We start from the raw sequence: 21,604 nt of genomic DNA on the forward strand, positions 1-21,604 counted from the left end.
GCTTAGCAGTGAAATGTTACTTATCAAATAGGTGGTGCTCTGTAAGCACAAATTCTTTCTGTGTGAACAATTAAAGACCTAATCATTTTAATAGGCCACCTTATGAAAAAAATCGCCACGTTATTTACAAATATTTCAAGATTGAAGATGTTCATGAATATGCAATCATTTTACACACCCCAGAAATCTATAGCTCCAGTTATGATGTAACCAGCATTAACAAGTAAAAGGGGCCAAGATGTTTTTCCCCAGAATATTTAGCAGAATGCACAGTTCAAGGAAAATTTCCAAATTTCATGATCACTTCACTTTAGGAGTGAATTCTACAATAAAGATCAAGTGGCAAAGAAATGATCTTAAGTTGAGAAAGGGATTAATATGTACAAAATTGGAGAGTCTCTGAAAGATGAGTCCAGGACAAACTCTTCAGGCAAGAGGCAAAACGAGTGAGATGAGGCCCACCCTGGCCCGACACGGTGGCAGGCGGCGCAGCGTTTCTCCTGTGCGCTTACATACGAAGGGCACGGCACTGTTCTGGGGGGTGGAGGGACACATTCACAGTACAACTGGTTGAGGGTAACCTTTATTCCTTGGTAATTTAGATTTCAGATTCCCAAAAAACTTAGGGTGCACATGGACTCTAGTTCAAAACAAGAAAAAAAGAGAGAGGCTTTAGAGCTATTTTACTCTGCAAGATAAAGCACACACAGCATTTTCAAAGGTCACAGCCCACCTCAAGGTATCAAATGCTTTTAGGGTAACAATTTTTTCCCCCGTGAAGTGTTCAATGGTAATAACCAAGCTAATGCCAACCAAGCTAATGCCATACGGGCCTAGCAGTCAGTCCATCTCCTACTCTCTGTGGCTGTATACAGCAAAAATCCAGCAGAGCTCGGTGTGGTGACCATGGAGATAGGAGTCCCTTGTCTCCCCAGTTTGCTGCTTTATCCAAGGGAGTCTCATCACACCCTCTGGGGTTCCAGGCCCCAAGAGTCCTAACACTGCCAGACAGGCACATGCAGTTACACACACACGCATGCGCACTGACTGCCGTCTGCTCCCCAGATAACACATTATTGAACTTTCAATCAAGATAAATGAAGCTGAAAGACAATAAATCTTTTTTCCTCAATATCGAGATATTGGCTACAATATATAAGGCTACGATTAATTAGAAGTCCTAACAGTTTTCCTTTTCTATAGTTATATTAAATTTCTCAACATGAAACAGATAAAAGGATATCCTTCTGAAAGATACTATTTCACCTAAACATGTTTCACTAACCAATGCAGATTATCAGCAACACTAACCGTAGACTATGCACTTTCCACGTCCTTTGCATGCACAGCAGTACTCAGTCCTCCCTGCAACCCCCCGAGATAAGTATTATTTTTATTTGCATCGCACAGGGGAGAAAATGAGCTAAGAAAGATTAACTGGAGGGTGGAGTATGGTAGCAAACGTTGGCCGCAGACCCAAGGTAAAGTGTGGTCAGACTCGGAGACACAACAGCCCCCACATGTGCCAGAGTGAGCAGGAGACCCTGGGGAGGCATTTACCAGGCGCCAGCACCCGGCCAAGGGGCGGGGACACGTTCTCCACCCAAGGGCACCATCTGTGTCGGAAAGTGACGGACGTAAGAGAGCAAGAAGAATAGCGTGTAGTTACACGGCAAAGACCACAAATGCCACAAGAGGGATGGATTGGATGACTCAGGTGAGAATAAATGAGTGATGCAGCGCTGATGGGGGAGAAACAAAAAGAAGACAGCTGGAATCAAAAGGAAGGTGTTTTTACTAAGTACCGTCTAGATGAGCGACTGTTACGGTCTAATGATGGAGTCGGCATGGAGAAGAGAACCACCATTCATTAAGCCCTCACTGGTCACCAGGGACCGCTAAGCGCTACTCATACGTGTGTCTGAACAATAACTAGGCAAAGAGGCCATTGTCACTGTCACTGCGTACAAGGAAACCAAGGCAACCTCTCCAAAGCATCATGATCACTAAGTGGCGGAGCTGAGAGGGGATTCTCGGTGTCCTGGCCCCGAGCCTGTGCACTGTGAGCACCACAGCTTCAAGGAAGAGAAAGGGAGAAGCAGAGTATCTCAGTTAATGTGATAAAATGTTACTTTATAACCTTGTGCCAATATTTTTACTTACAGTTTTCAGACACCAAAGATTTAAATTAGGCCAAAATGAGGCTACTGTTATCACTACATGACCCCATTATAACACATGTGATATAGTCAGTTGAGAATCAGCACCTTAAATAATATACTTGTGTTTTGTTCCAAGATTTTAGCTTTTGGGGGTGGAATTAAACTCCGTATATAACAGGCCTTTTATTTTAGTCAATCCACAACAAAATGTCCTTATGCGCCACTTCCGATGAAGCCTGAAATTAATGTGTGGTTTGTAGGTACCAAGATCAGAGCATTCAAAGATGGTGAATATCTACTGAGAAGAAAATACCAAGGCTGAGAGACTGCAAGCAGGAGAAAAAAAGACCTCAAATAAAACACTGTGGGGCGAAATAGTGTAACATAAAAGCTATTTCCAAACTCTGTGGTTATGTCTATGTTGTACTTGCATTTAGAGCCGTTAGAGGGAAATCACCCACCCTTTGGTCTATGCTTCTAATCTGGTGTGTATCCTAAATGTGCTTTCTCTTAATCTTAAGGAATAATGGATAAGCAAAAGGGAAAAACTTAGCTTTCTTTGCAACTTTTGGTTCGATATTGGAAAGGAACAATCAGCAGCTGAGGCTATCTCCGAGCATCGCCACAAGGCGGCGCTGCAGAGGGCCCAGCCCAGGGCTCTGCTCTGTCGTGGCTCTGAGTTGAGATGTGTGGCTCTCATTTTTACAGGTACCGATGATGGGAACCTCACTGCACTGGGCACCGAGGGGCAATGGTGTGCAAGTAAAAGCCAGAGCCAGACTCCCTGACAGCATGACTGCAGGTTCCCCTTCCCCAGCTGTAAAGTACACGGTACAGTGCCTACTAGGAAAAGTAATGAGAGAACGTGTCAGGATGCTTGGCATTTGGCGAGTGCTTAATAAGTACGATCTGTTGTTAAATGTTAATTGCTTTACGTGCACAACACAAAGATACGGGGCTGTGATCGCCCACATTTTAGAGATGGGGAGACTGTGGCTGAGAGACGAGAAACTTGGCCAGAGCCTACCTTCACTACCAAGTGGTGGGGCCAGGCTGATTCAAGGCCTGTCTTCTTCCACCTTACTGCGCGCCTCTCTGGACCTTAAGTGAGACTTACATGGGTGGAGAGAACAGAGAACCACTTAAAACATTTTAAAGAAACTTTCCAACAACAAAATGCTCAGGCTGTAGGCCCTTCGGCTTTAAGGGTGACAGGCTGCATTTGCCTGGAATGTTCGCGCTGGGGTGCTTGCTGGTCGCCGTGATGATGCCAGCCAAAGGAAGTGTTGGACTATTTACCTTCCTGCCGAGATACTTAGCTTCTGGGGTTGACTGAGGGTCTGCTTAAGAATACCTGTTTCCTCTGGCAGTGTGCAGGTACATATCCAATCACCATTCTGATTCCAGAGGGCCTTAAGCCACTCACTTTACAACCCATCTCTGTGAAGTTCATTTAACCTGTAGCGTTTCCCTCAACCCTACTCCAAATCCTGAGCAAACTGACTGTGGCCAGGGAGAACCTCTAACGCTCCAGCACAGAACCTGGTTCAGTCAGTCAAGCTCAGAACTTACCCCTGCTCCCCCAAGTCCCATGCCTGGGCTGACATGGGTGCTGTTAACCACCCCTCTAGTGGGCCTGCACTTCAGGAACCCAGTCCCCTTTGGGTCTGCCCTTCCAGCCTCCCACAGGCCTCGTGCAGGCTTCTGTCTGCACTTGATGCTATACCTCTGGGCCAACTTCTGAAGAAAAAGCAAATGTGAAATAAAAGAACATTACAGAGATTTTAGTTCCCAAGTTAGGATACAACAAATAGATTTTTGTCTAAATCAGACTCTTTAGGATGCAAGGAGTGTTGCAGAGATTGGAACATTTTATTTCCTGCCATAAAAAGAAATCTCTTTTCATTTATGACACAATGAAGTCAATAAAGAAAGGGCTTCATTATAGTCAAAAGACCAATGAATCTCCTTTGGAGATAATCTCTGTATAAATAAAATATGCCAACAAGGTTGGTTTAATCCCAAGGGCTTTAAACTGCATGTTTAAAACCCCTTTATATGCTGGCACCCTACTGAAGCCAGTGACCTTCAAATTATTAAGATGTATTTTAACTGCTGGAAAGGCATGAATCATTTCTGGATTTCTAAGCTGCTGGTTAGCAGCAACATTTTATTTTGTAATGCTCTTATTAGAAAGTTAGATTTTCTAATGTCTAGGGAAAAGTATTTATAAGGGCATTTCTGTGTTTGACAATATGCACATTTGGAAAACCCCTTTCAATGTGCTCTATAAACAAGTTAATTTTGTGAGCTAAGTTTTGATTTTAAAACCCTGTATATAATGAAAAGTCTAAAATAATAATACAGTGAAATTAAATGTAGATGACATATGTATGTAACACTCCATTAATAACTGCAGTGAAAATATTATTCAAGTTTGTCATTTCCAATAAATAACCCCAGATTGAAACACTAGATTTTTAAAAGTACTTGTAAATATTAATAACGTGGATCTTAAAGGACAGAAACTTGTGACCACTTCAGTATTTTAGAAAATGTCTCAGGGTATCTTAGAAGCATTAGGAAGGGACTGACAGCTAGGGTACTGCATTCAGTTGTGCTTTATCTACACAGAGTAACTAACAATGGGAAACCAGCAGACATGGAAGATTTAATTTTAGGGAACCATTAGTGAAAAATATTAGGAGTCAAAGCCGCTTTCATTCTCCTGCACAAGTCACAGTTTAACTTATCTGGAAAAAAACAAAAACCACTTTCCCCATACATATATATGGAGCATTTGAACAACAGTTCAAAAGTTTCCTGATTAAAAATTGCTGTCACTTCTATAGTGATTGGAACCTAACCTCAAAAGTACTTCTTTCATGTTGAGTAAGTACTGTTACATTGTGAGTTCTAACGTGGCCAACTCATCTAAGCACCATCTCCACGCTCTTTAGCATTTCTACATTTTACCTAAGTATAGGGGAGAGCAGGAAAAAAATGTCTTACGGCACTATTTTTGCTTTAATAAACCAGAAAAACACACTGAAGAGTCAGTATTCCTAAATTTCAATTAGATTAGTAAAAGTGGTAACTTGAGATTTCTCAGAAATTCCTAGAAACTGCTTCTCCAAGGGATGGATGGATAAAGGTTAGCAAAGCTTTCCCTAACTACCACTTGCCTATTTTCATTATACTTTACAAAAGTCAGCAGAACTTAACTATTTCCACTTAAATTTTGGGATTTAAAGGCCAGAGTTATTTATTTATTTTAACCACAGCAGAATCATCCTAAAGCTGATTTAGTGTCTAGAGTTTTTCTAGAATAAAAACTACAGAACAAAGGGAAGAGGAGAGATTTTTTTTTTTTTGGGGGGGGAGGAAACTTCAACAGAACAATGGCAAGACTCTCCAAGATGGTGAAGGCGAGTTTAATGGAGAAGCCAATGGTCAGTGCTAGTCAAAGGAAAAAGACAAGGATAAAGAACTCAGAAAAAACGGAAGAGAACATTCGCATTTAAAATGCGATTTAATGAAGCAATATCTGAATCAGGAGCCTGAAGTCTTGAAGCGTCAGAGCAGCATGCCGAGAGGGGGCCACGCCGCGTCCCAGCGCCTGAGCTCTGAAGGCCCCGAGGCCCCAGGCTGGCCCCACCACTCGTCCGTGCACCTCCGGTAAGCGAGCGCCTTGTAGCCTCCGTCCCTCCATCTCCTAAACGAGGGTTCAGCTGCACCGATCTCTACAGCAGTATCGTGAAAATGAACAAAAGCCCGTAGCCGGTAAATGTTTAAGAAATATCAGATGATGATGATGTTTTCTAAAAAAGGGTAAATGTACAGTAAGTTCTGGAAACAGGGTTTATTGCAGGGATGGCTCAGGAACTTACTTTATGACAGTTTGGTACCTGAGTTTTCAATCTTAGCCTATTGCACACATTTTTAACCAGTATAATTGTTCAGTTTACAGGGGATTGTCTGGAAATATCTTTTTAAAAAAAAGCAGTTACAGAACATGAAGAGTTCAAGTGATAAAATCATCTGATAAATCTGGGCTCCAACAGTCCTGTCATTCATTAGGTTTTGAACAAGGGTAAAACAGAGCTGAGATCCAGAGGGCAGACTATTTCATGCGCACTCTATAAATAGCCTACTATTTTTAGAAATAAGAACAATTAGATAATTCCTAAGGTAAATCATCCAAAACAATCTCATGAAGGTCTCTTAAAAAACCTTTGTTTTGAAGGTTGAAAACCTAAGTTGCTGAAAACCTTAACAGAATGAAAATAACTCATGGGTTTATTATAGTTTGCTTTTCTTATATTGAATTTTCTTACGCAAGACACTGTTGTACTGTAATAACCAGAAGGAATTGTAAGAATAAAATAGAATAAAGGATTGTTAAAGTGCTTTCTTTGTAAATTACAAAATACTTACAAATGTAACTGTTAAATAAGCCTGTCAGGTTTTGTAAAAAAGTAAGACTGTGGCCAAGTTGAAAGCCTTAAAGGAAATGTCATGTAAGGTAACCCTTTCCCAGTTAAGAGTGAAGTTTTTGTCTCAGAATGCCCCTAGGTAAGGCTGTGCTATTACAACCCGAGAGAACACAGAGCGAGTAGCCTCACCCCTGGGTTCCCTCGGTAGGACCTTTAACGCCACACCGCCTTACTGCATTTCAAGTAATCTATTTTACAGATGTGTTACGACTCATCAAGGATGCATCTACTATGGCAATTGAGCTACAACCAAACACCACAGATTTCTGGTAGAGAATCTGAAATGTTCCTTCCATGTACAGCTGAGCCTTGAACAACAAAGGTTTGAACTGCATGGGTCCCACTTATACATGGACTTTTTCTCAGTAAACATACTGGAAAATTGTTTGGAGATTTGCAACAGTTTGGAAAAAAATCTTTTCTCTAGTTTACTGTAAGAATACAGTGTCAAATACATATAAGATACAAAATATGTGTAAACTGACTGTTATCAGCAAGGTTCTTGGTCAACAGTAAGTAGGCTATTAGTAAAGTTTTGGGGAGTCAAATTATTTGCAGATTTTCAATTATGCAGGGCGTTGGCACTGCAAACCCCTGTTGTTCAAGGGTCACCTGCACTTATACTCATACTGAATGCCTCCTTCTGAAGGATCCTCAGGTCAATGATAGGCCAGCGCTACATCACAATGCCTGTGTCAATCCATTCACCTCACTGCGTTTCACCGTGTAGGCATTTTATCATCTCACATCACAAGGGTGAGATCTGTAGAGTAAGATACTGAGAGAGAGAGACCACCTTCACGTAACTTTATTACAGTATACTGTTATGATTGTCCTATTTTACTATTATTGTCATTAATCTCTTGCTGTACCTAATTCATGAATGAAACTTTATCATAGCTGTGCATGTCTAGGAAAAATATATAGTATATATAGAGTTTGGAACTATCCGTGGTTTCAGGTATCTATCTTCTGGGGGGGTCTTGGAATGCATCCCCTGTGGACAACTGGGGGATACCTGTATTTAACCTGGTGATTAAATAGAGAACTGGGAAATGGAGCAGAAACCATTGTAAAGCATTTCTAGTCTAAGACACCTATTCAAAGGTGTGGTAATGCAGGCCCAAATGCCGGAATTTTCTGAGGATTCTGGTAAACTCCAAGTCCTAAAGTCCAAGCCAGCCAGCATGGTGAGGTGCGGGTCAGTGTCCGGGATACTAACCTGGGACCAGTGCAAATCTGGGCTCGCTTTCTGCAGCTGCTGGGATGGACACGACCGTGACTTGGGAAGCGAAGCTTCAACATGTGGCCCTGCTGCTGGACTTTGTTTCCCAAAGTGCTTTTACACATGTCACCTCATGGGATCTTCAATGCTACCCTCAAGCCCCGGCAGGGTAGACATCCTGCTCGCTTTACAGACGGCAGAAGCCAAGGCACTGACCAAAGGTCTCCTGGTGGAAGCAGGTGTGAGCCTAGGTTTTCTGATTCCTAACTGACCAAGGAGAAGAAACTAAAAATGGAAAGACAGCCCAAGAAGTAACCTCAGCACTTAACCTTTTAAACTGGATTTCAGTGGCGCGCAACTGCCCAACAGCTGTGTATGTCAGATGACTCGGGTTAGAGGAGAGGGGCTCCCAGGCATTTTCTCGGGGTCAACGCAGATGAGGTGATGCAAGAGGAAAGTGACCGTATACACGCTGCTGCGCCGGTCCTGCAGGTCCGCAGCTACTCATTCCGCGCGGACGCAAGGCTGGTGATTCCCATCGGCTTCCCCTCTGTTCAAGGCCAGACGGCAATTTCCTCCACCAAGAATAGGGGGCGAGGGTTAGTGATGAGGAGCAGAGGCCGACGCAAAACCCGTCTCCTCTGTGGGGTCGTCTAGCAGCCACAAAATGACCCAGTAAGACCTTGACCAGAGATTTTTCTGCTAACCCCTCATTTCAGTGTGACAAGACTTAGTCACCAGGTCAGACAGAACATGGACAACTCCAGCAATATCAAATGACTTGACATACATCGACATGTCAAGCACCGATTAAGTCCCCGGTTGTTATAGCATCTAGTGAAGATTTGAAAACAACAGAAGTACTTCTTCGTAGTACTCAGAGAATGACTGTCTCTGAGCTTCACAGATAGGACCTTTTAAGAATTATAAAGGTTTGCTGACATTCATTCATTCATTCATTCAAAGAATGCTTACTGTGTGCAGCTATTACTCTAGCACTAAGGAGACATCCACTTGCCTTTATGAAGCTCCCATTCCAGTGGGAGGAGACACACAAGTATAATATATGGTGGAATAGAGTAGACGGTGAAGACTGTTCTGGAGAATAGGCAGACAAATGGAGAATGGTGGTGCTGTGGGTGTATGGGACATAATAAAGTAGTGCCTCTGTTTATGAAAAAATAATCAGTGTCAAGAGGATGGACATACAAGATAACCTGAATATACATATTTCCAAGTACATAATGAAACCCAGAGGCACAAAGTTCAAATCTGGCAAAAAGGAACGGCCACCCAATAAACATGGTGGGAGCCATCTTCAAATCCCACACCCATGAATTACAGCTGACTTGCTGCTCAACTTCTGCCCTGGCATTTCTAGGATTTCCTGCAGTGTATGTACCACACCAGTCCCTGCCCCTAACACTGCGAGTGTCGTAGCTTTTTACCTGAGAACAAATGAAACGTGCAGGACCAGGAATGTACCCTAGACTTCCACACCAACATCCTAAGAGCCAACACTGAGATAAAATATTTTCAAAGTAAGGAATCTTGGAAGAAATTTTAAAAGAATGTACCACAGGCAGATTTAAAAATATATATATATATATAAGCACATACTGCCTATCAAAATGAAGTTTAGCCCAAGTAGTCTGCAAACATGTATGTTTTCCCCTTTGTCTATTGTTACTTCCCTTCCCTGCCTGCGAATCTACACTGTATTCATGCAGTTATCTCTTCCTCTTAGAGGATTTCATTATGTTGCAGACATGCAAAGCAGCAAAGACTTCATTAGACTTCCTTTAGTTAAGGATCTCTTACACTGGGCAAGCTTTACAAGGCTATAAAAATAATATTTTGTCATGACTGTCACACAAAACTGCAAACAAAAGAGTAAAACAATCAGCCCACTGGAAATAGTAGTGCCTTACTTACCGGGAATAGGAATAATCGGAATACTTTCATTGGGGACCACCCGAGGTGAACTGCTATCTTCCACATAAAAATGAGCTGTCTGAAAACATTTTCTGTTTAGGGAAGAAAAACATGCAAACAGTGAGAACACAGAAATATACTTTGACTTCATCAATTTTCAATTCCTTTCACGAATTTTCCCAGCTTTAAATATCACACAGCACAAGTGCAAACCCTGGGAAACTAATGAGACACAAGAAGGACAACAGTCTGCCTTTTGGCAGAACCCCAAATAGCTAAATACCTGTTTTTCACTAGAGCTCACCTATCCTGATAGTCAAAAGGGGAAGGCTTAGGAATGAACTGCTCAAATACACAAAAACTTGGCACAGACACAGTAAACTTGCTGCCCAAGCCATCAGGACTACCCCACGGTTTTTCTAAATTCAACATGAGACAGAGGAATAAGTTGCTGCTATTTGAAACCCCCACCACCAAGTTCAAAGCCACACCTTGAACCCTCCCACATGCAGTCATCAAACACCCCGAGGCCACAATAACACCACATTGTTAGTGCTTAGCAAAGGCCCCCAAGCCACTGACAGCTCTTGAAGAGGGTCAGAAGGCTTCCAGAGGGCAGGCACACAAGAGCAGAGGCCCTGGCCAGCCCACAGTGGAGGTAAGGACCTGAAGCCCTCAAGAGTCATCTGCTCGTTTTTGTTCTGTTTTTACCTGTACTTCAGGCAAAGCAGGGAGCAAACACTGGTCATCATAGGACAGGCAGTGAACAGTGGAGCCATCAGCAGCTCACTGAGCCCCTGCCTTCTGATGCTGGCCGGCCCTCGGCTTTCCAGCATCCACGTCACCGCTCACTGCGGCCCTAATGAGCTGCCGGAAGCACAGGCTGAATATTTAATGAGGCTGCTCAGCGTGAATGGCTATTGTGACCAGAGAAGGGTCCCTGTTCATCTGGCGGAGGGGCTTCACAATAGCTGGCCCTACTGCTGGGCCTCTGAGCCAGGCGGGCGGCGGCCTTCTGGTGCTCGGTGCCGAGGGTCCAGCCCGCTCCCTGGCGCCTCGCACCAGGCCCCGGTTACCCGCCCCCCAGTTTCGCTGCCTCTGGGGGCTGTGTGTCAGCCACCGGAGTGCGTCGGCTCGTCTTCAGACTTTGCTCATCTGATTGGAAGTGTCTGGGGTGATTGTGTTGCGCACGCCAAGGAAGGGGGCTGAGGGGCTGGGAAAAACCACACGACTCTACGAAGTAAAGAAGATCTAGGAGAAAGGAGGCCTCCAAGTCACACAGATCATTTGCCTCAGCTTTATACAAGGCTGTCGTAATGTCACACAACCAGAAATGACTACATGTCATGGCTGGAGGCATTTTTCTTTAGGCAGCGCCTATTTTCCAGTGGAAAGAAGCGTGAACCAACTGCACGTCTGGACACTGTTCTAGAAGCAATCCGGAATGCCACCGCATGCCATTAGGGGGTTCTGCACATAACTCACGCCCATGCTGGGCACGTGTCTCCCACGATGGCTCGTGCAGAGCACTGAGCGCAGCGACTTCTTTCTAGGAATTAGCTGGCGTTTGTAATACAAATAATAAAATAAGGTTGCATCAACCGTTGTTAAGCTGCCTTTACCAAAATTTGAAAGAATGTGTCAGTCTGACGTAAGTTACATGGATATAAAACCAACAAACTATTTTAGGGTCACTGAAAGTAAAATGATGGACATCCATGTGGAAAAAAACCTGGTTTTGATGTTTGAGGTAATAACTTCTTGCTGTTTCTAAATTAGTACCAAGTGTCTCCTCTGGGATTCCAACGCCCCTCCCTCTTCCCCTGCTCCCCGCAATTTGCAGATTGAGTTAAAGTTAAAACATATGTTGTGGACTTCATAAATGAGCTAGAACTGCAACCACCCAGTGTCAAGTTCTAAGGAAAACCTGCTTTTGTTGAGATATTGGGCTATTCAAGTATTTGGTGGCCCAAAGTACTCCATGACATTGAAAGGAATGACATGCAATTTACCAGGTCGCATTTTAACGAACTGGGAAAAACATACACAAACGCATACACCAAAGACAGAAATTAATCTCATTTTAAGGCAGGATTACTATGCCTATTAAATTTGTAAAATATAAAGCTATCAGAGAAAGAATTGTTATTGACCAAGGTACTGTTACAGTCAAATGACTTGGAAAAGATAAGCTTGTTCCTTTTCTGTAGATTTTTTTCTCCTTCTGGAAGACAGACACACAGTTCAATCACTCTCTGCGTTACATGTGAAGCCGAAGCCTCCACATTCTCTGAAAAAACGCTGTGTGTACCAAGGCCCATCACTCTCTCGTGCCCCATGTGCCGCTGTTTATAATGGACTTTCCCTGGAGTGACATAACTGTGAGTGTCAGGGAACAGCACACCACCAGGGGTGAAGGTCAGAAGCCCAGGAAACACAGCTCCCCGCACCTGCACCTTGATGCCCGTCAGACACGCTTTGCTACCACACAAAGACTTGGTGGGCACTAACTACAGACCTGTGGGAAATGTCTCCCCTTAGAAGAAAGGTTTCCATGGACTCGGCAAACATTATTTGGCACCCAGTCCTCAGCATGCAGTGAGCAGGTAAGAATGTGAACATCATCTTCTCAAGTACAGAAATAAAAGTCTTGTACTGCATATACTTTAAATATTTTAAAGTCTTCTGCCCGGTTTTTGTTAGAACCTAGGTTCTCAGAAATAGGACAGCGTTCTCTAAGCTAGAGCAAAGTGTTTTCTCAGATCACCAAAAAAAACCCTCCATTTCTTAAATGAAAGTTTTCCCTCCTAAAGGTACCTCTTAAATCACCTTTGTGGACTGCTCTACTTGTCTGCCAGCAAAACAGATTTTAGTTCCTATGAAGGAATTACATTTGTCGATATTTACTTAAGTAGTTCATGGATATCCTGATGTCCTGAATTCCAAGTGTCCTACCACTTGAACAAAGCTGACAGCCACGGAGTTAAGGCCACTCTAAAAGCCACCCCCAGGAAGAAAGTACCCAGATACAGCGTCCCATCAGTGTTCACCGGTCACCTGCAGAATGGAGCAAGACACACCACGGCCCCCAGGAGGAAACTCTTCCTCCGCTCACACTTGATGCACGCAGATCAGAATGAAAATGAAATGGCAGATGTGAGTATGTGGATCCCCGAGTTGATCACACATCTCATACGCCTCTCGCAGAGAGCGCTTCTTGCCGCACTGAATGAGTCTACTTTTTAAAGGTGCGCATTTTTCATCCAACACAGCCATTCGAGGCAAGCCAAGTGTTTCTGGTGTCTGGTCAAAGTTGGCCAACATAATAGACCTGTGTGTGTCTCAGAAGAAAGGTCTAAGTGGCAAAATGGAAACAAGATTTCTGTATTACTCTCCATCCATTCATCCCTTTTTTAGAAAACCACAGTGGGCACGGGTATTGTCAGATTCCTAAGAAAGGGCTGATTGGAAGATCGGAGGACAGTGTGTAATAGCCGCTCCAGTAGTCGACCAATGTGGATTCTGGTGAGCAGCTCCCTTGGTCTCAGGCCCATATCGCCCAGTCTGGGGTCCAGACCTGTACGGCGCCTGAAGGTCTTGTGGTAGGAATGAGTATGAATGGATCAGTCCAGCTTCTAAAAGGCCCATGGATACATTAAGCGTATAGTCCTGAACATTCGGTCTTGGGCAGAACTTTCCAAAAACAACCGTTCATTCTTTCGGATAAGGGAGATGTTTTAAATACAGCCAACTTTTTAAAATAAAAAATTCTATGCTTCTACCTACCACTTCAGCATTTTATTAAAATAATAATAATAATAATAATAATAAGGGAGAAGTGTGGGATTCACATATAAATCAAGTATAAAAATCAAACGAATATTCATATTTGACCTGATTGTTTATAGTTCATGATGCGTGATCAAAACTGAAAGTGTCTGTGATGACTGCCCTTGCACTGTTCACCGTGTCAGAACTTATTCTCTATGTAAGACCTTGTTCACCATGTAAGAACTTGTTTGTTATGCTTCAGAAGATTGGAGACTGTTGAGAAATAGGCTTGGGGTTGATTAATGATTGTGCATTGACTCCCCTATACAGAATTCTATTGTTGTCAACAACCATTTGATCAATAAATATGGGAGATGCCCTCTCAAAAAAAAAAAAAAATTCTATGCTTGAGGAAGCACATCACAAGGCAGGATACATCTTCTAGTCAGGATGCAGCAAATACTGACCAATATCAGTAAGCCGCGAACATGAATTCCCTGAGCTTCCCGCCGAAACACGCACACTGCCGGCCCACAACAAGCCCAGCGGCCCCTGGGCCTCCGCACGAGGGGATCACCCCGGCCCCCCCACCGCGGCTGCTCGGACAGCGCTCTCTAGGTATCAGTAAGTACTCCAGTCACAGAGGCTTACTCTCCAGACGAAATGCAGCAAACGACAAAGGTGGTCGGGAAATGTCTACCTGTCCATCCCCGGCCCCACTGCCTTCCAGGAAGCTGGCACATTCTGACCGCGGAACGCCCAGAGCCCCGCACACAGGCTTCCCTTTCTGCTGCTCCTGTCTGTCCAGCTTGGATACCCTTTGATATGTCCCGTTACCTAACGTATCTGTTTCTGCCCTTCTGAGAAGAACCTGGGAGAAATTCAGGTGGCCAATGTTTTTCAAAAGCAAAATGCTGATCTTGAGAGTCCAGAAAGGATGGATACTGGAAATGTCTGGAATGCGGCTCAGCACTGCTGTATATCAAAAAGGCTCCTCAAAAGATAGCATCCTGCCCTGCTTATGGTGGGGTGAGGTGGGGGGGCAAAATTCACACCCCTTTTGACAAGGTTGAGATGTCACACTTTCATCCAGGGTCCTTCGCTAACTGACCGCCACCTTCAGCGTCATGTGGCGCACAAGCAAGAGCCGGCTCACAACAGTTTCTAGATTCCTATGAGACCTCAAGATCACAAAATAACCAAATGCTCATATTAGGGATCAGAAACCAAGTCACTTTCTTCAAATTAGGCTCAATGGCTCTCTAATTACACTAGGGTGGCAGGAATTTGTCAGCACTGTGCAGCTCAAAATGCTAATTGAAGACTAGAACAGGGCAGTTGGCTGAGCTGCTGATGAATATTAATTAAGCAATCAACTGATTCATATACTGCCCTCATTTAAATTTAAAGTAGCACGCCTAATAATCCCACTTATTCCCATGCTGTCAAGTACAGAAATCACATTAATATTTACTTTTGTAAATAGATCTGCTGTAGTAAACCGTGTATGACTAAGAGCCACTTATAAATAGAATGCTGAAAACGTTCACACGTCTTCGAGGAAGATGATTGAGAGTTGCGTTAAAAAGACATGGATTGATTTATTAGGGCAAAATGTTCCAAGACATTGAAGTGACACAGACAATAGAAGGGAAAGGTGGGGGCACTGTTGGGCTTTTCCTTAAAGAGAAATGTGTCTGCTTGAAATAACGTGGGGATCCCACTTGGAAAGGAGCCCAACGTAAGTTCTGAGTTGAGATGTTTCATATGCAACCACATACTTGCTGCTACATTTCCTTTACTGTATATGAAAAGATTCTGCTTGTAAAACCCAGCTTATACTCATATCTTTTCAGGGGGAAATCTACAAAGAAACATTTACATCCGTGCTTCTCATCTGCATAGTCTCCACACCATAAGCGGCACATGTGACCTGACAAATACGAATATACTTCTGGGGATGATGGCAGGGCACGTTTCACATCAGGGCCATCCGGGCAATCCTGGGACATATATATGGTCACCACACCTTGGGTTGGTGGGCTTGTCGGATGTGAGGAGGAGATGCAGGGATGGAGGGAAGAGAGGAATGGACAAGATCATCTTAAAGATGGATGGTGTATGAGAGAGGATACAGATAATAAAATCAGGCAAATGTTTCAAAACATTTTGGATCTCACATGGGCAGGAGGTAAGCTCCAGTCAATTCTCATTACAGCTGGAAGTGACAGAAATCTTATTCCTGCACTGAGAATTTTCCTGAAGGCTACAGGCTGTCTACAGGTAGCATCTTAGGAAGATGGGAGAAAACTAACAAATTATATATATATATATATATAGGTGCTCTCATGGCGATAAACTTTCTGCTAAACATCAAGTCTGCCAGAACTCCTTGGTGATACCTAGGAATGCCTAGAGTACTGACAATACTTTACAGAAGCTGAGGGAGAAAAGATCATTTCACAAACCACATTTTGACAAACCAGGAGCCTGAACAGGGCCATTTTTATGTTTGGGCTGGTGTTCAGCAAGTGAGCTCTGGACAGTACCTCTCAGGGCCCCCGGCAGCTGCCCGGGGAGGCAGGCTTGAAGTGGGGGCTTTGGGGTGGCTCTCACTGAGCTGGGATCTGGACCTGGAATGTTCTGAATTTCTGGACTGAGGCCAGAGACTCCTCACGTCACCTTGTCATTGTGCTAAGGGACTGACACGATCCACCGTCAACTGATGAAGTTCATGGGGGAATGGGGGTCCAATTCATTTTGGGCAGGAGGTAGGAAATGGAAATTCACATTTTATGGCACATATAATTCAGTATCTGTAACATAAAATGGTCCAGTAAAAATCTTTTGGCAACTTCTTCATTAGCATACAGACTGAAACATGCCAGTCAGAGTTTTGCTCTAAGAGTGTATTTATTATAAGGATCTGGTGAGGTATTATATGCCTCTTTAGTAAACAACCCCAGATTGTAATACTTTTTAAATATTTGGGTCCATCTGGGGAAAAAGCTGATTCAGACATCACACCATCATCAGGTTACATTCCAAATGATTTAAGAATTTAACATTAAAATGTGAAACCATAAAAGTATTAAAAAAATAAAGTAACCTGAGAATGGAGAAAGACTTCTAATGATGTCTCAAAATCCAGAAACCAAATAAGAAATTTATGGATAAATTAGATTACATAAATTCAAAGAAGTAGCATAAACAGTTAAAAGGCAAATCACAAAATAGGAAAAAAATATGTGTGACCTGTATTACTAACAAGGGACATCCCCCTTGATTAGAAAAAGACCAACGCCGCAGAGGAAGAATGCGCCAGACAGTTTATGGCAAAAGAAACACAAACGGCAAAAACATGAAAGATGCACAGCCTCACTGATCATAAGAGAAAACATAAGAGACACCATTTCACCTGTGAGGTTAGCAAAAATGCCAGAGTTTGCTAATGCACTGTGCTGGGGAAGCTGCAGATAAACAGGCAGGCCCCCCGCTTTGCTGAGAGGAGGCCGCCTTGGTATGTCACCGAGGAGGAGGATGTGGCACCCCCCATCCACAGTGCCCGTGCACAGAGCTTATGATACAGCTGGTTTACCCCACAGCTAGATACATCCACTTGCAAAATGATACAAAGTTGTTCACCGTGGTATTATAGTAACAAAAGACTGAGAACCAAGATAACAGCCACAGGGGATTCATTAAATAAATCTCAACACATCTGTACAAAGGAACACCATGTCTTCGTAATAAAGAATGAGGAAACTACATATGCAATCAGAAAATACTATGTTAGGTGAAAAAAACAAAGTTTATGAGAGTGTATGCAGTATTCTACTGTGTAAAAGGAGTAGAGGGATAAAGATTCATATGTGCTTACATATACATACATATACACACATATAACCACCTCCGGAAGAACAGCCAACCAACCAGTGTATGGTTACCTGTTTGCGTGGAGGTAGGGAGCAGGGTAGGTGGGTGACAGGAAGGAGATGTAGGGGTATATATAATTTTAAACATTTTGATTTTTGAACCATGCCAAATTATTACCTGTTCAAAATTTAAATCAACTGTCTTTGAAAAATATCTGGGTCTGATTTTTACTGTGTTCGTTTCTCCCTTCTGGGAGGATGACCAGCTCTCACTTCTTAGAGCCACAGCCCTGCTGTTAGCCGTTCCATCCGACCTTTGCACAGGCGCCTGCCCCCACCGTGGGGGTTTCAGGGCAGGTGAGCTCACGCTCCAGGGCAAAGGGCCCAGAGGTGAACGTGCGTAGGCTTTACAGTAGGCACTTCAGCTGCTCAGAAGGCTGCTATTTTGGCGGCCCTTTGGGCCCTCCTCCCGAGTCCCCATCACATTTTGGATGGGATGCGGCCCTCTGGCCAGGACCCGAACCCAGGGTGGGCAGAAAGGAGACGGCAGAGGCCGAGGGACGGTGTTTGCCCTGACACGCCCAGCCTCCCGTGGCAGCGTGGCAGCGGCAGGCGGCCCGTGTCCGGAAGGCTTTCTAAGCAGCAGAGGATGGAGCTGGGGTGGGGAGAAGGGCGGAGGGGAGTGGGGAGAGAGGCCAAGGGGACGGGGAGAGGGCCGGCGGTCGTCGTGCACGGGACCCTCCAGACGAACGGGGAATCGCGGGCCCTGGAGAAACAGCATGGCCGGGTGCGCAGCACGAGGAAGAGCAGAGACACGAGGAAGAGCAGAGACACGAGGAAGAGCAGAGACACGAGGAAGAGCAGAGACACGAGGAAGAGCAGAGACACGAGCCTGCTGAGGGCAGGGTCTCCGCGAGCAGTTAGCTCAGCACAGCCAGGCAGGGTGGCCGGCCAGGCAGGTCTCGGAGCCTCAGTTTCCTCCTCCTCTTCGGGGGGCCTTGCATTTCAGACACTGAGCATTTCACATACACAGCTGGCCCTTGAACAACCCGGGGTCAGGGGCCCCAATCCCCCATGTAGTCAGAAATACAAATGGAACCTCCAACGCCACCAAACTTAACTACTAAGCCTACTATTGGTTTTATGGTAGCAAATGATAAAACAGAGGGCTATCCACATATGTTTAATGCATTCATGACATACCTTTCGCTTAATTTTTTCGGTATTTCTACACTACACCGTTGATCTGCAAGTTTTTTCAAATGTCACAATCTCCACAAAATTTCCCATAATATTGATTGAAAAAAACCCACATGTAAGTGGACCTGTGCAGTTCAAACCTGTCTTATTCAAGGGTCGACTGTACTACCTCACTGAATCTTAACAATGACCTCATTTAAAGGACCTATTAGACCCATTTTCTAGATGAGGAAATTGAGGCTCAGAGGACTTCAGTACCTTGCTGAAGGTCACAGAGCCAGGAAGCGGTAGAGCTGCAGCGAGAACCCACCTTTCCCTGAAAGTCTTTCATAGCTATAAAAAAGTAAAGTACAACAGGGGATTCATAATCAGCTGGGCTCTATAAATACTCATCGCTTCCCAAGATGGTTCTCAACTTCTAGACCTCAGTGAATCTGACTGTGCTTCTCCCAAGCATCTGTCACTCAGAAGTAAAGAAACCAGAGGGACTGAGCACCTGGTAGCAAAATGCAGCCTCGTAGGAACTAAAATACAACCGTAATGAGGCCCGCTCCTCTAACTGGGGGCCAAGAATGTCAATCAGAGTCAGTAACAGTCCATGGAGCGCCGGCATCATTTCTGGAGGACTCAGAAGTTAGATGTGCTTTTATCTCTGTGCTGCCCGAGAGGTGTGCTGGCTTTCTGTTTTTTTAAAGGATTACATCACAAACACATTGTATTTATAACAGATTGGGCATGAGGGTTAGGCGTGTGTGTGATGTCCAAGGTGTTCTTTCTTTCAAGATTAGACCTTTGATTGTAATGCTATATAGAGGGGTTTTCCAGTTTTTACCCATGGAATTTTAAAAATGGGTTAGAAATTGAAGAATTTGGTAAGCAAAAAGAGATCACAGAAAGTATAATTGTCTGACTAGCACCAGCAGTTACTGCCTTTCCCTACAAGGCCAAAACTGCAGCTTAGGAGAGCGGGCACAGTGTTTCTCATTAATCTTGCACAATTCTCGCCCCTACACCTTCTCAGGTATCGTAGGTGCACATTAGAGTGGATGGATATCTAAAATTTCATCTCAGTAATCTGATTTACCTGCAACCAACAGAGACAAATCATTCCATGTAAAAATTTGAATGTAAATCCTATAAATTGGTTCATTGAAAGTATTAAGGGGCTTCTCACAACATAATAGCCTAATTATGAATTACAGTTAATCCTAATAGTGAATTAATCCTGATAATGATTTATGTCCATTGTCAATTTAAAATTAAGATATTATCGTATTACTATTAAATGGGAGTTAGATAAGCCTTAAAACAGAAATATTATCAAGAGGCTTGTGTAGTAATTAAGATAGCATAATCATGACTTCTAAAACTTTATTATAAATTATTCCAGGACAGTAACTTTACCAAGTATCCAAACTATCTAGAACTCATTTATTTTCCTTTTTAAAAATTCACCCATCTTACTGAAGAACACATGGCGCATCCCCATTTGCTCACTTCTGTCTTCCCTTCCTACTCTTCGTCCCTAGCTTTTCTGTGATTTTAGGTTTCTAAAAGGTGTTTGTCACTTGTAAGGCGGAATGCATGCATTATGTGTGCCCTCTTAAGCTCTAAAACATGCAAACATCTGAAATTTTGGAAAGAAAATGGATGCAACCAACATAGTGACACACAAACATAGAACAGCCCCCCATATGCACCGTCCCAGCAACAACCCCCTCCCGCCCCCAAAACGTGCCAAACAGCAAAGCAAGCCCACAGGACATATTCGAATTGTGTCCAGCTACCCACAAGCTGCACTGCTATTCGCAAGCCTGACTTTTGGGAGCTGGGGTGGAACAGGAGTTGCAGCGCTGTGCTGTCTAGAGGACTTCGATCCCCATGGCAACAAAATAGAAATCGGCAAGCCAGTCCCGGCCAGAGACACCACCCCCCCTTTAAGCTGGACCGCCCCTCACCTGCTCCCCTTCTCTCCTCTCTCCCCAGAAGAAGGCACTTCACGGAAACGTCTGGGAAAGCCCTTGGACTTTATTTTGTTACACCCTCTAAATGGATAAAAAACAAAAGAGAACAGGTGTAGAAGACAGTACTTTCAATTGGCCACGAAGAGTTCTACACAAATGCCCTCCCTCCCATCCAACAGACAGAGCCCACCATCAGGTCTCACTTGGGACACTTTCAAAAGAGAAAGCTTGCCTACATCGGTGGCTGGGTCTGTTAAGGCTGTTCATGCTTAAGTAAGAAATACAAAATGGGAATTGCTTTTAAACGCTGTGTTCACATATTAGAAACCTGCGTTACCCCTGGTGTTCGTGGATCCAGTCATGACTTCTCTCATTCATATGCCTACCCTTCCACCTTTGACACGATGCCCTGGCAAAGAGGATCGTTTCAAATACCACTGAAATAAACAGAACTTGGCAAGAATCTTCTGGTTACCATTTGAACGTCCCTTCTGCCACAAGTTTCTCTGAATGTGGCGCGGTTAGACTGATCTGGGGCTTTGTCTTTCTCCCACGCATTCCTCTAATCTCTGGGCACTTTCCTGATTCACAGCAGAGGCTATGGACTGTGCAGGCACCTCAGAGAAGGTGAGGGTGGCCCTTGCCAAGTTACTACTATACTAAACCTGACAATTAGTTTCCTGTTAAAACTTAAAGAACTATAGCATCTGAGACTTATTTATCGCATTTGAAAGACAGGCTTTTGTCACCTAAGAGCTGGAAGGTATTTAATCACATTTTATCCCTAACCACCTGCGCTACGGGATTTTCACACTGAGATGATACCTACTGTTTCCAAACTCTGTTGATAGAACATCAAAGACAAACTCAGACATCCTGAAGTTTTCTTTGGGGGAAGCTCTGCTGAATCCCAAGCAGACCTCTCAATTCAAGCACGTACTTCCCAGCAGCATTTGTTTCCTTGGTGGCTTTTTAC

General features: G+C 43.9%; 1 protein-coding gene across 4 annotated transcripts in view; it reads right to left on the bottom strand.

Moving 5' to 3' along the window:
* The window catches only part of PTPRG (protein tyrosine phosphatase receptor type G), a 624,941-nt gene that overhangs the window by 39,392 nt on the left and 563,945 nt on the right, over window positions 1-21,604 (bottom strand). For 3 of the 4 annotated variants that reach the window (XM_036878497.2, XM_036878496.2, XM_057508031.1), the window contains 2 exons: window positions 20,623-20,709; window positions 9,819-9,910 (listed from right to left, as the gene is read on the bottom strand). In XM_036878497.2, coding sequence (XP_036734392.2) covers window positions 9,819-9,910; window positions 20,623-20,709 — 179 coding nt within the window. The remainder of the gene's footprint in view (window positions 1-9,818; window positions 9,911-20,622; window positions 20,710-21,604) is intronic. The other variant, XM_036878498.2, reaches the window with a different exon arrangement.

Source organism: Manis pentadactyla, chromosome 1 (assembly GCF_030020395.1).
Source record: "Manis pentadactyla isolate mManPen7 chromosome 1, mManPen7.hap1, whole genome shotgun sequence".
Classification (NCBI taxonomy): Eukaryota; Metazoa; Chordata; class Mammalia; order Pholidota; family Manidae; genus Manis; species Manis pentadactyla.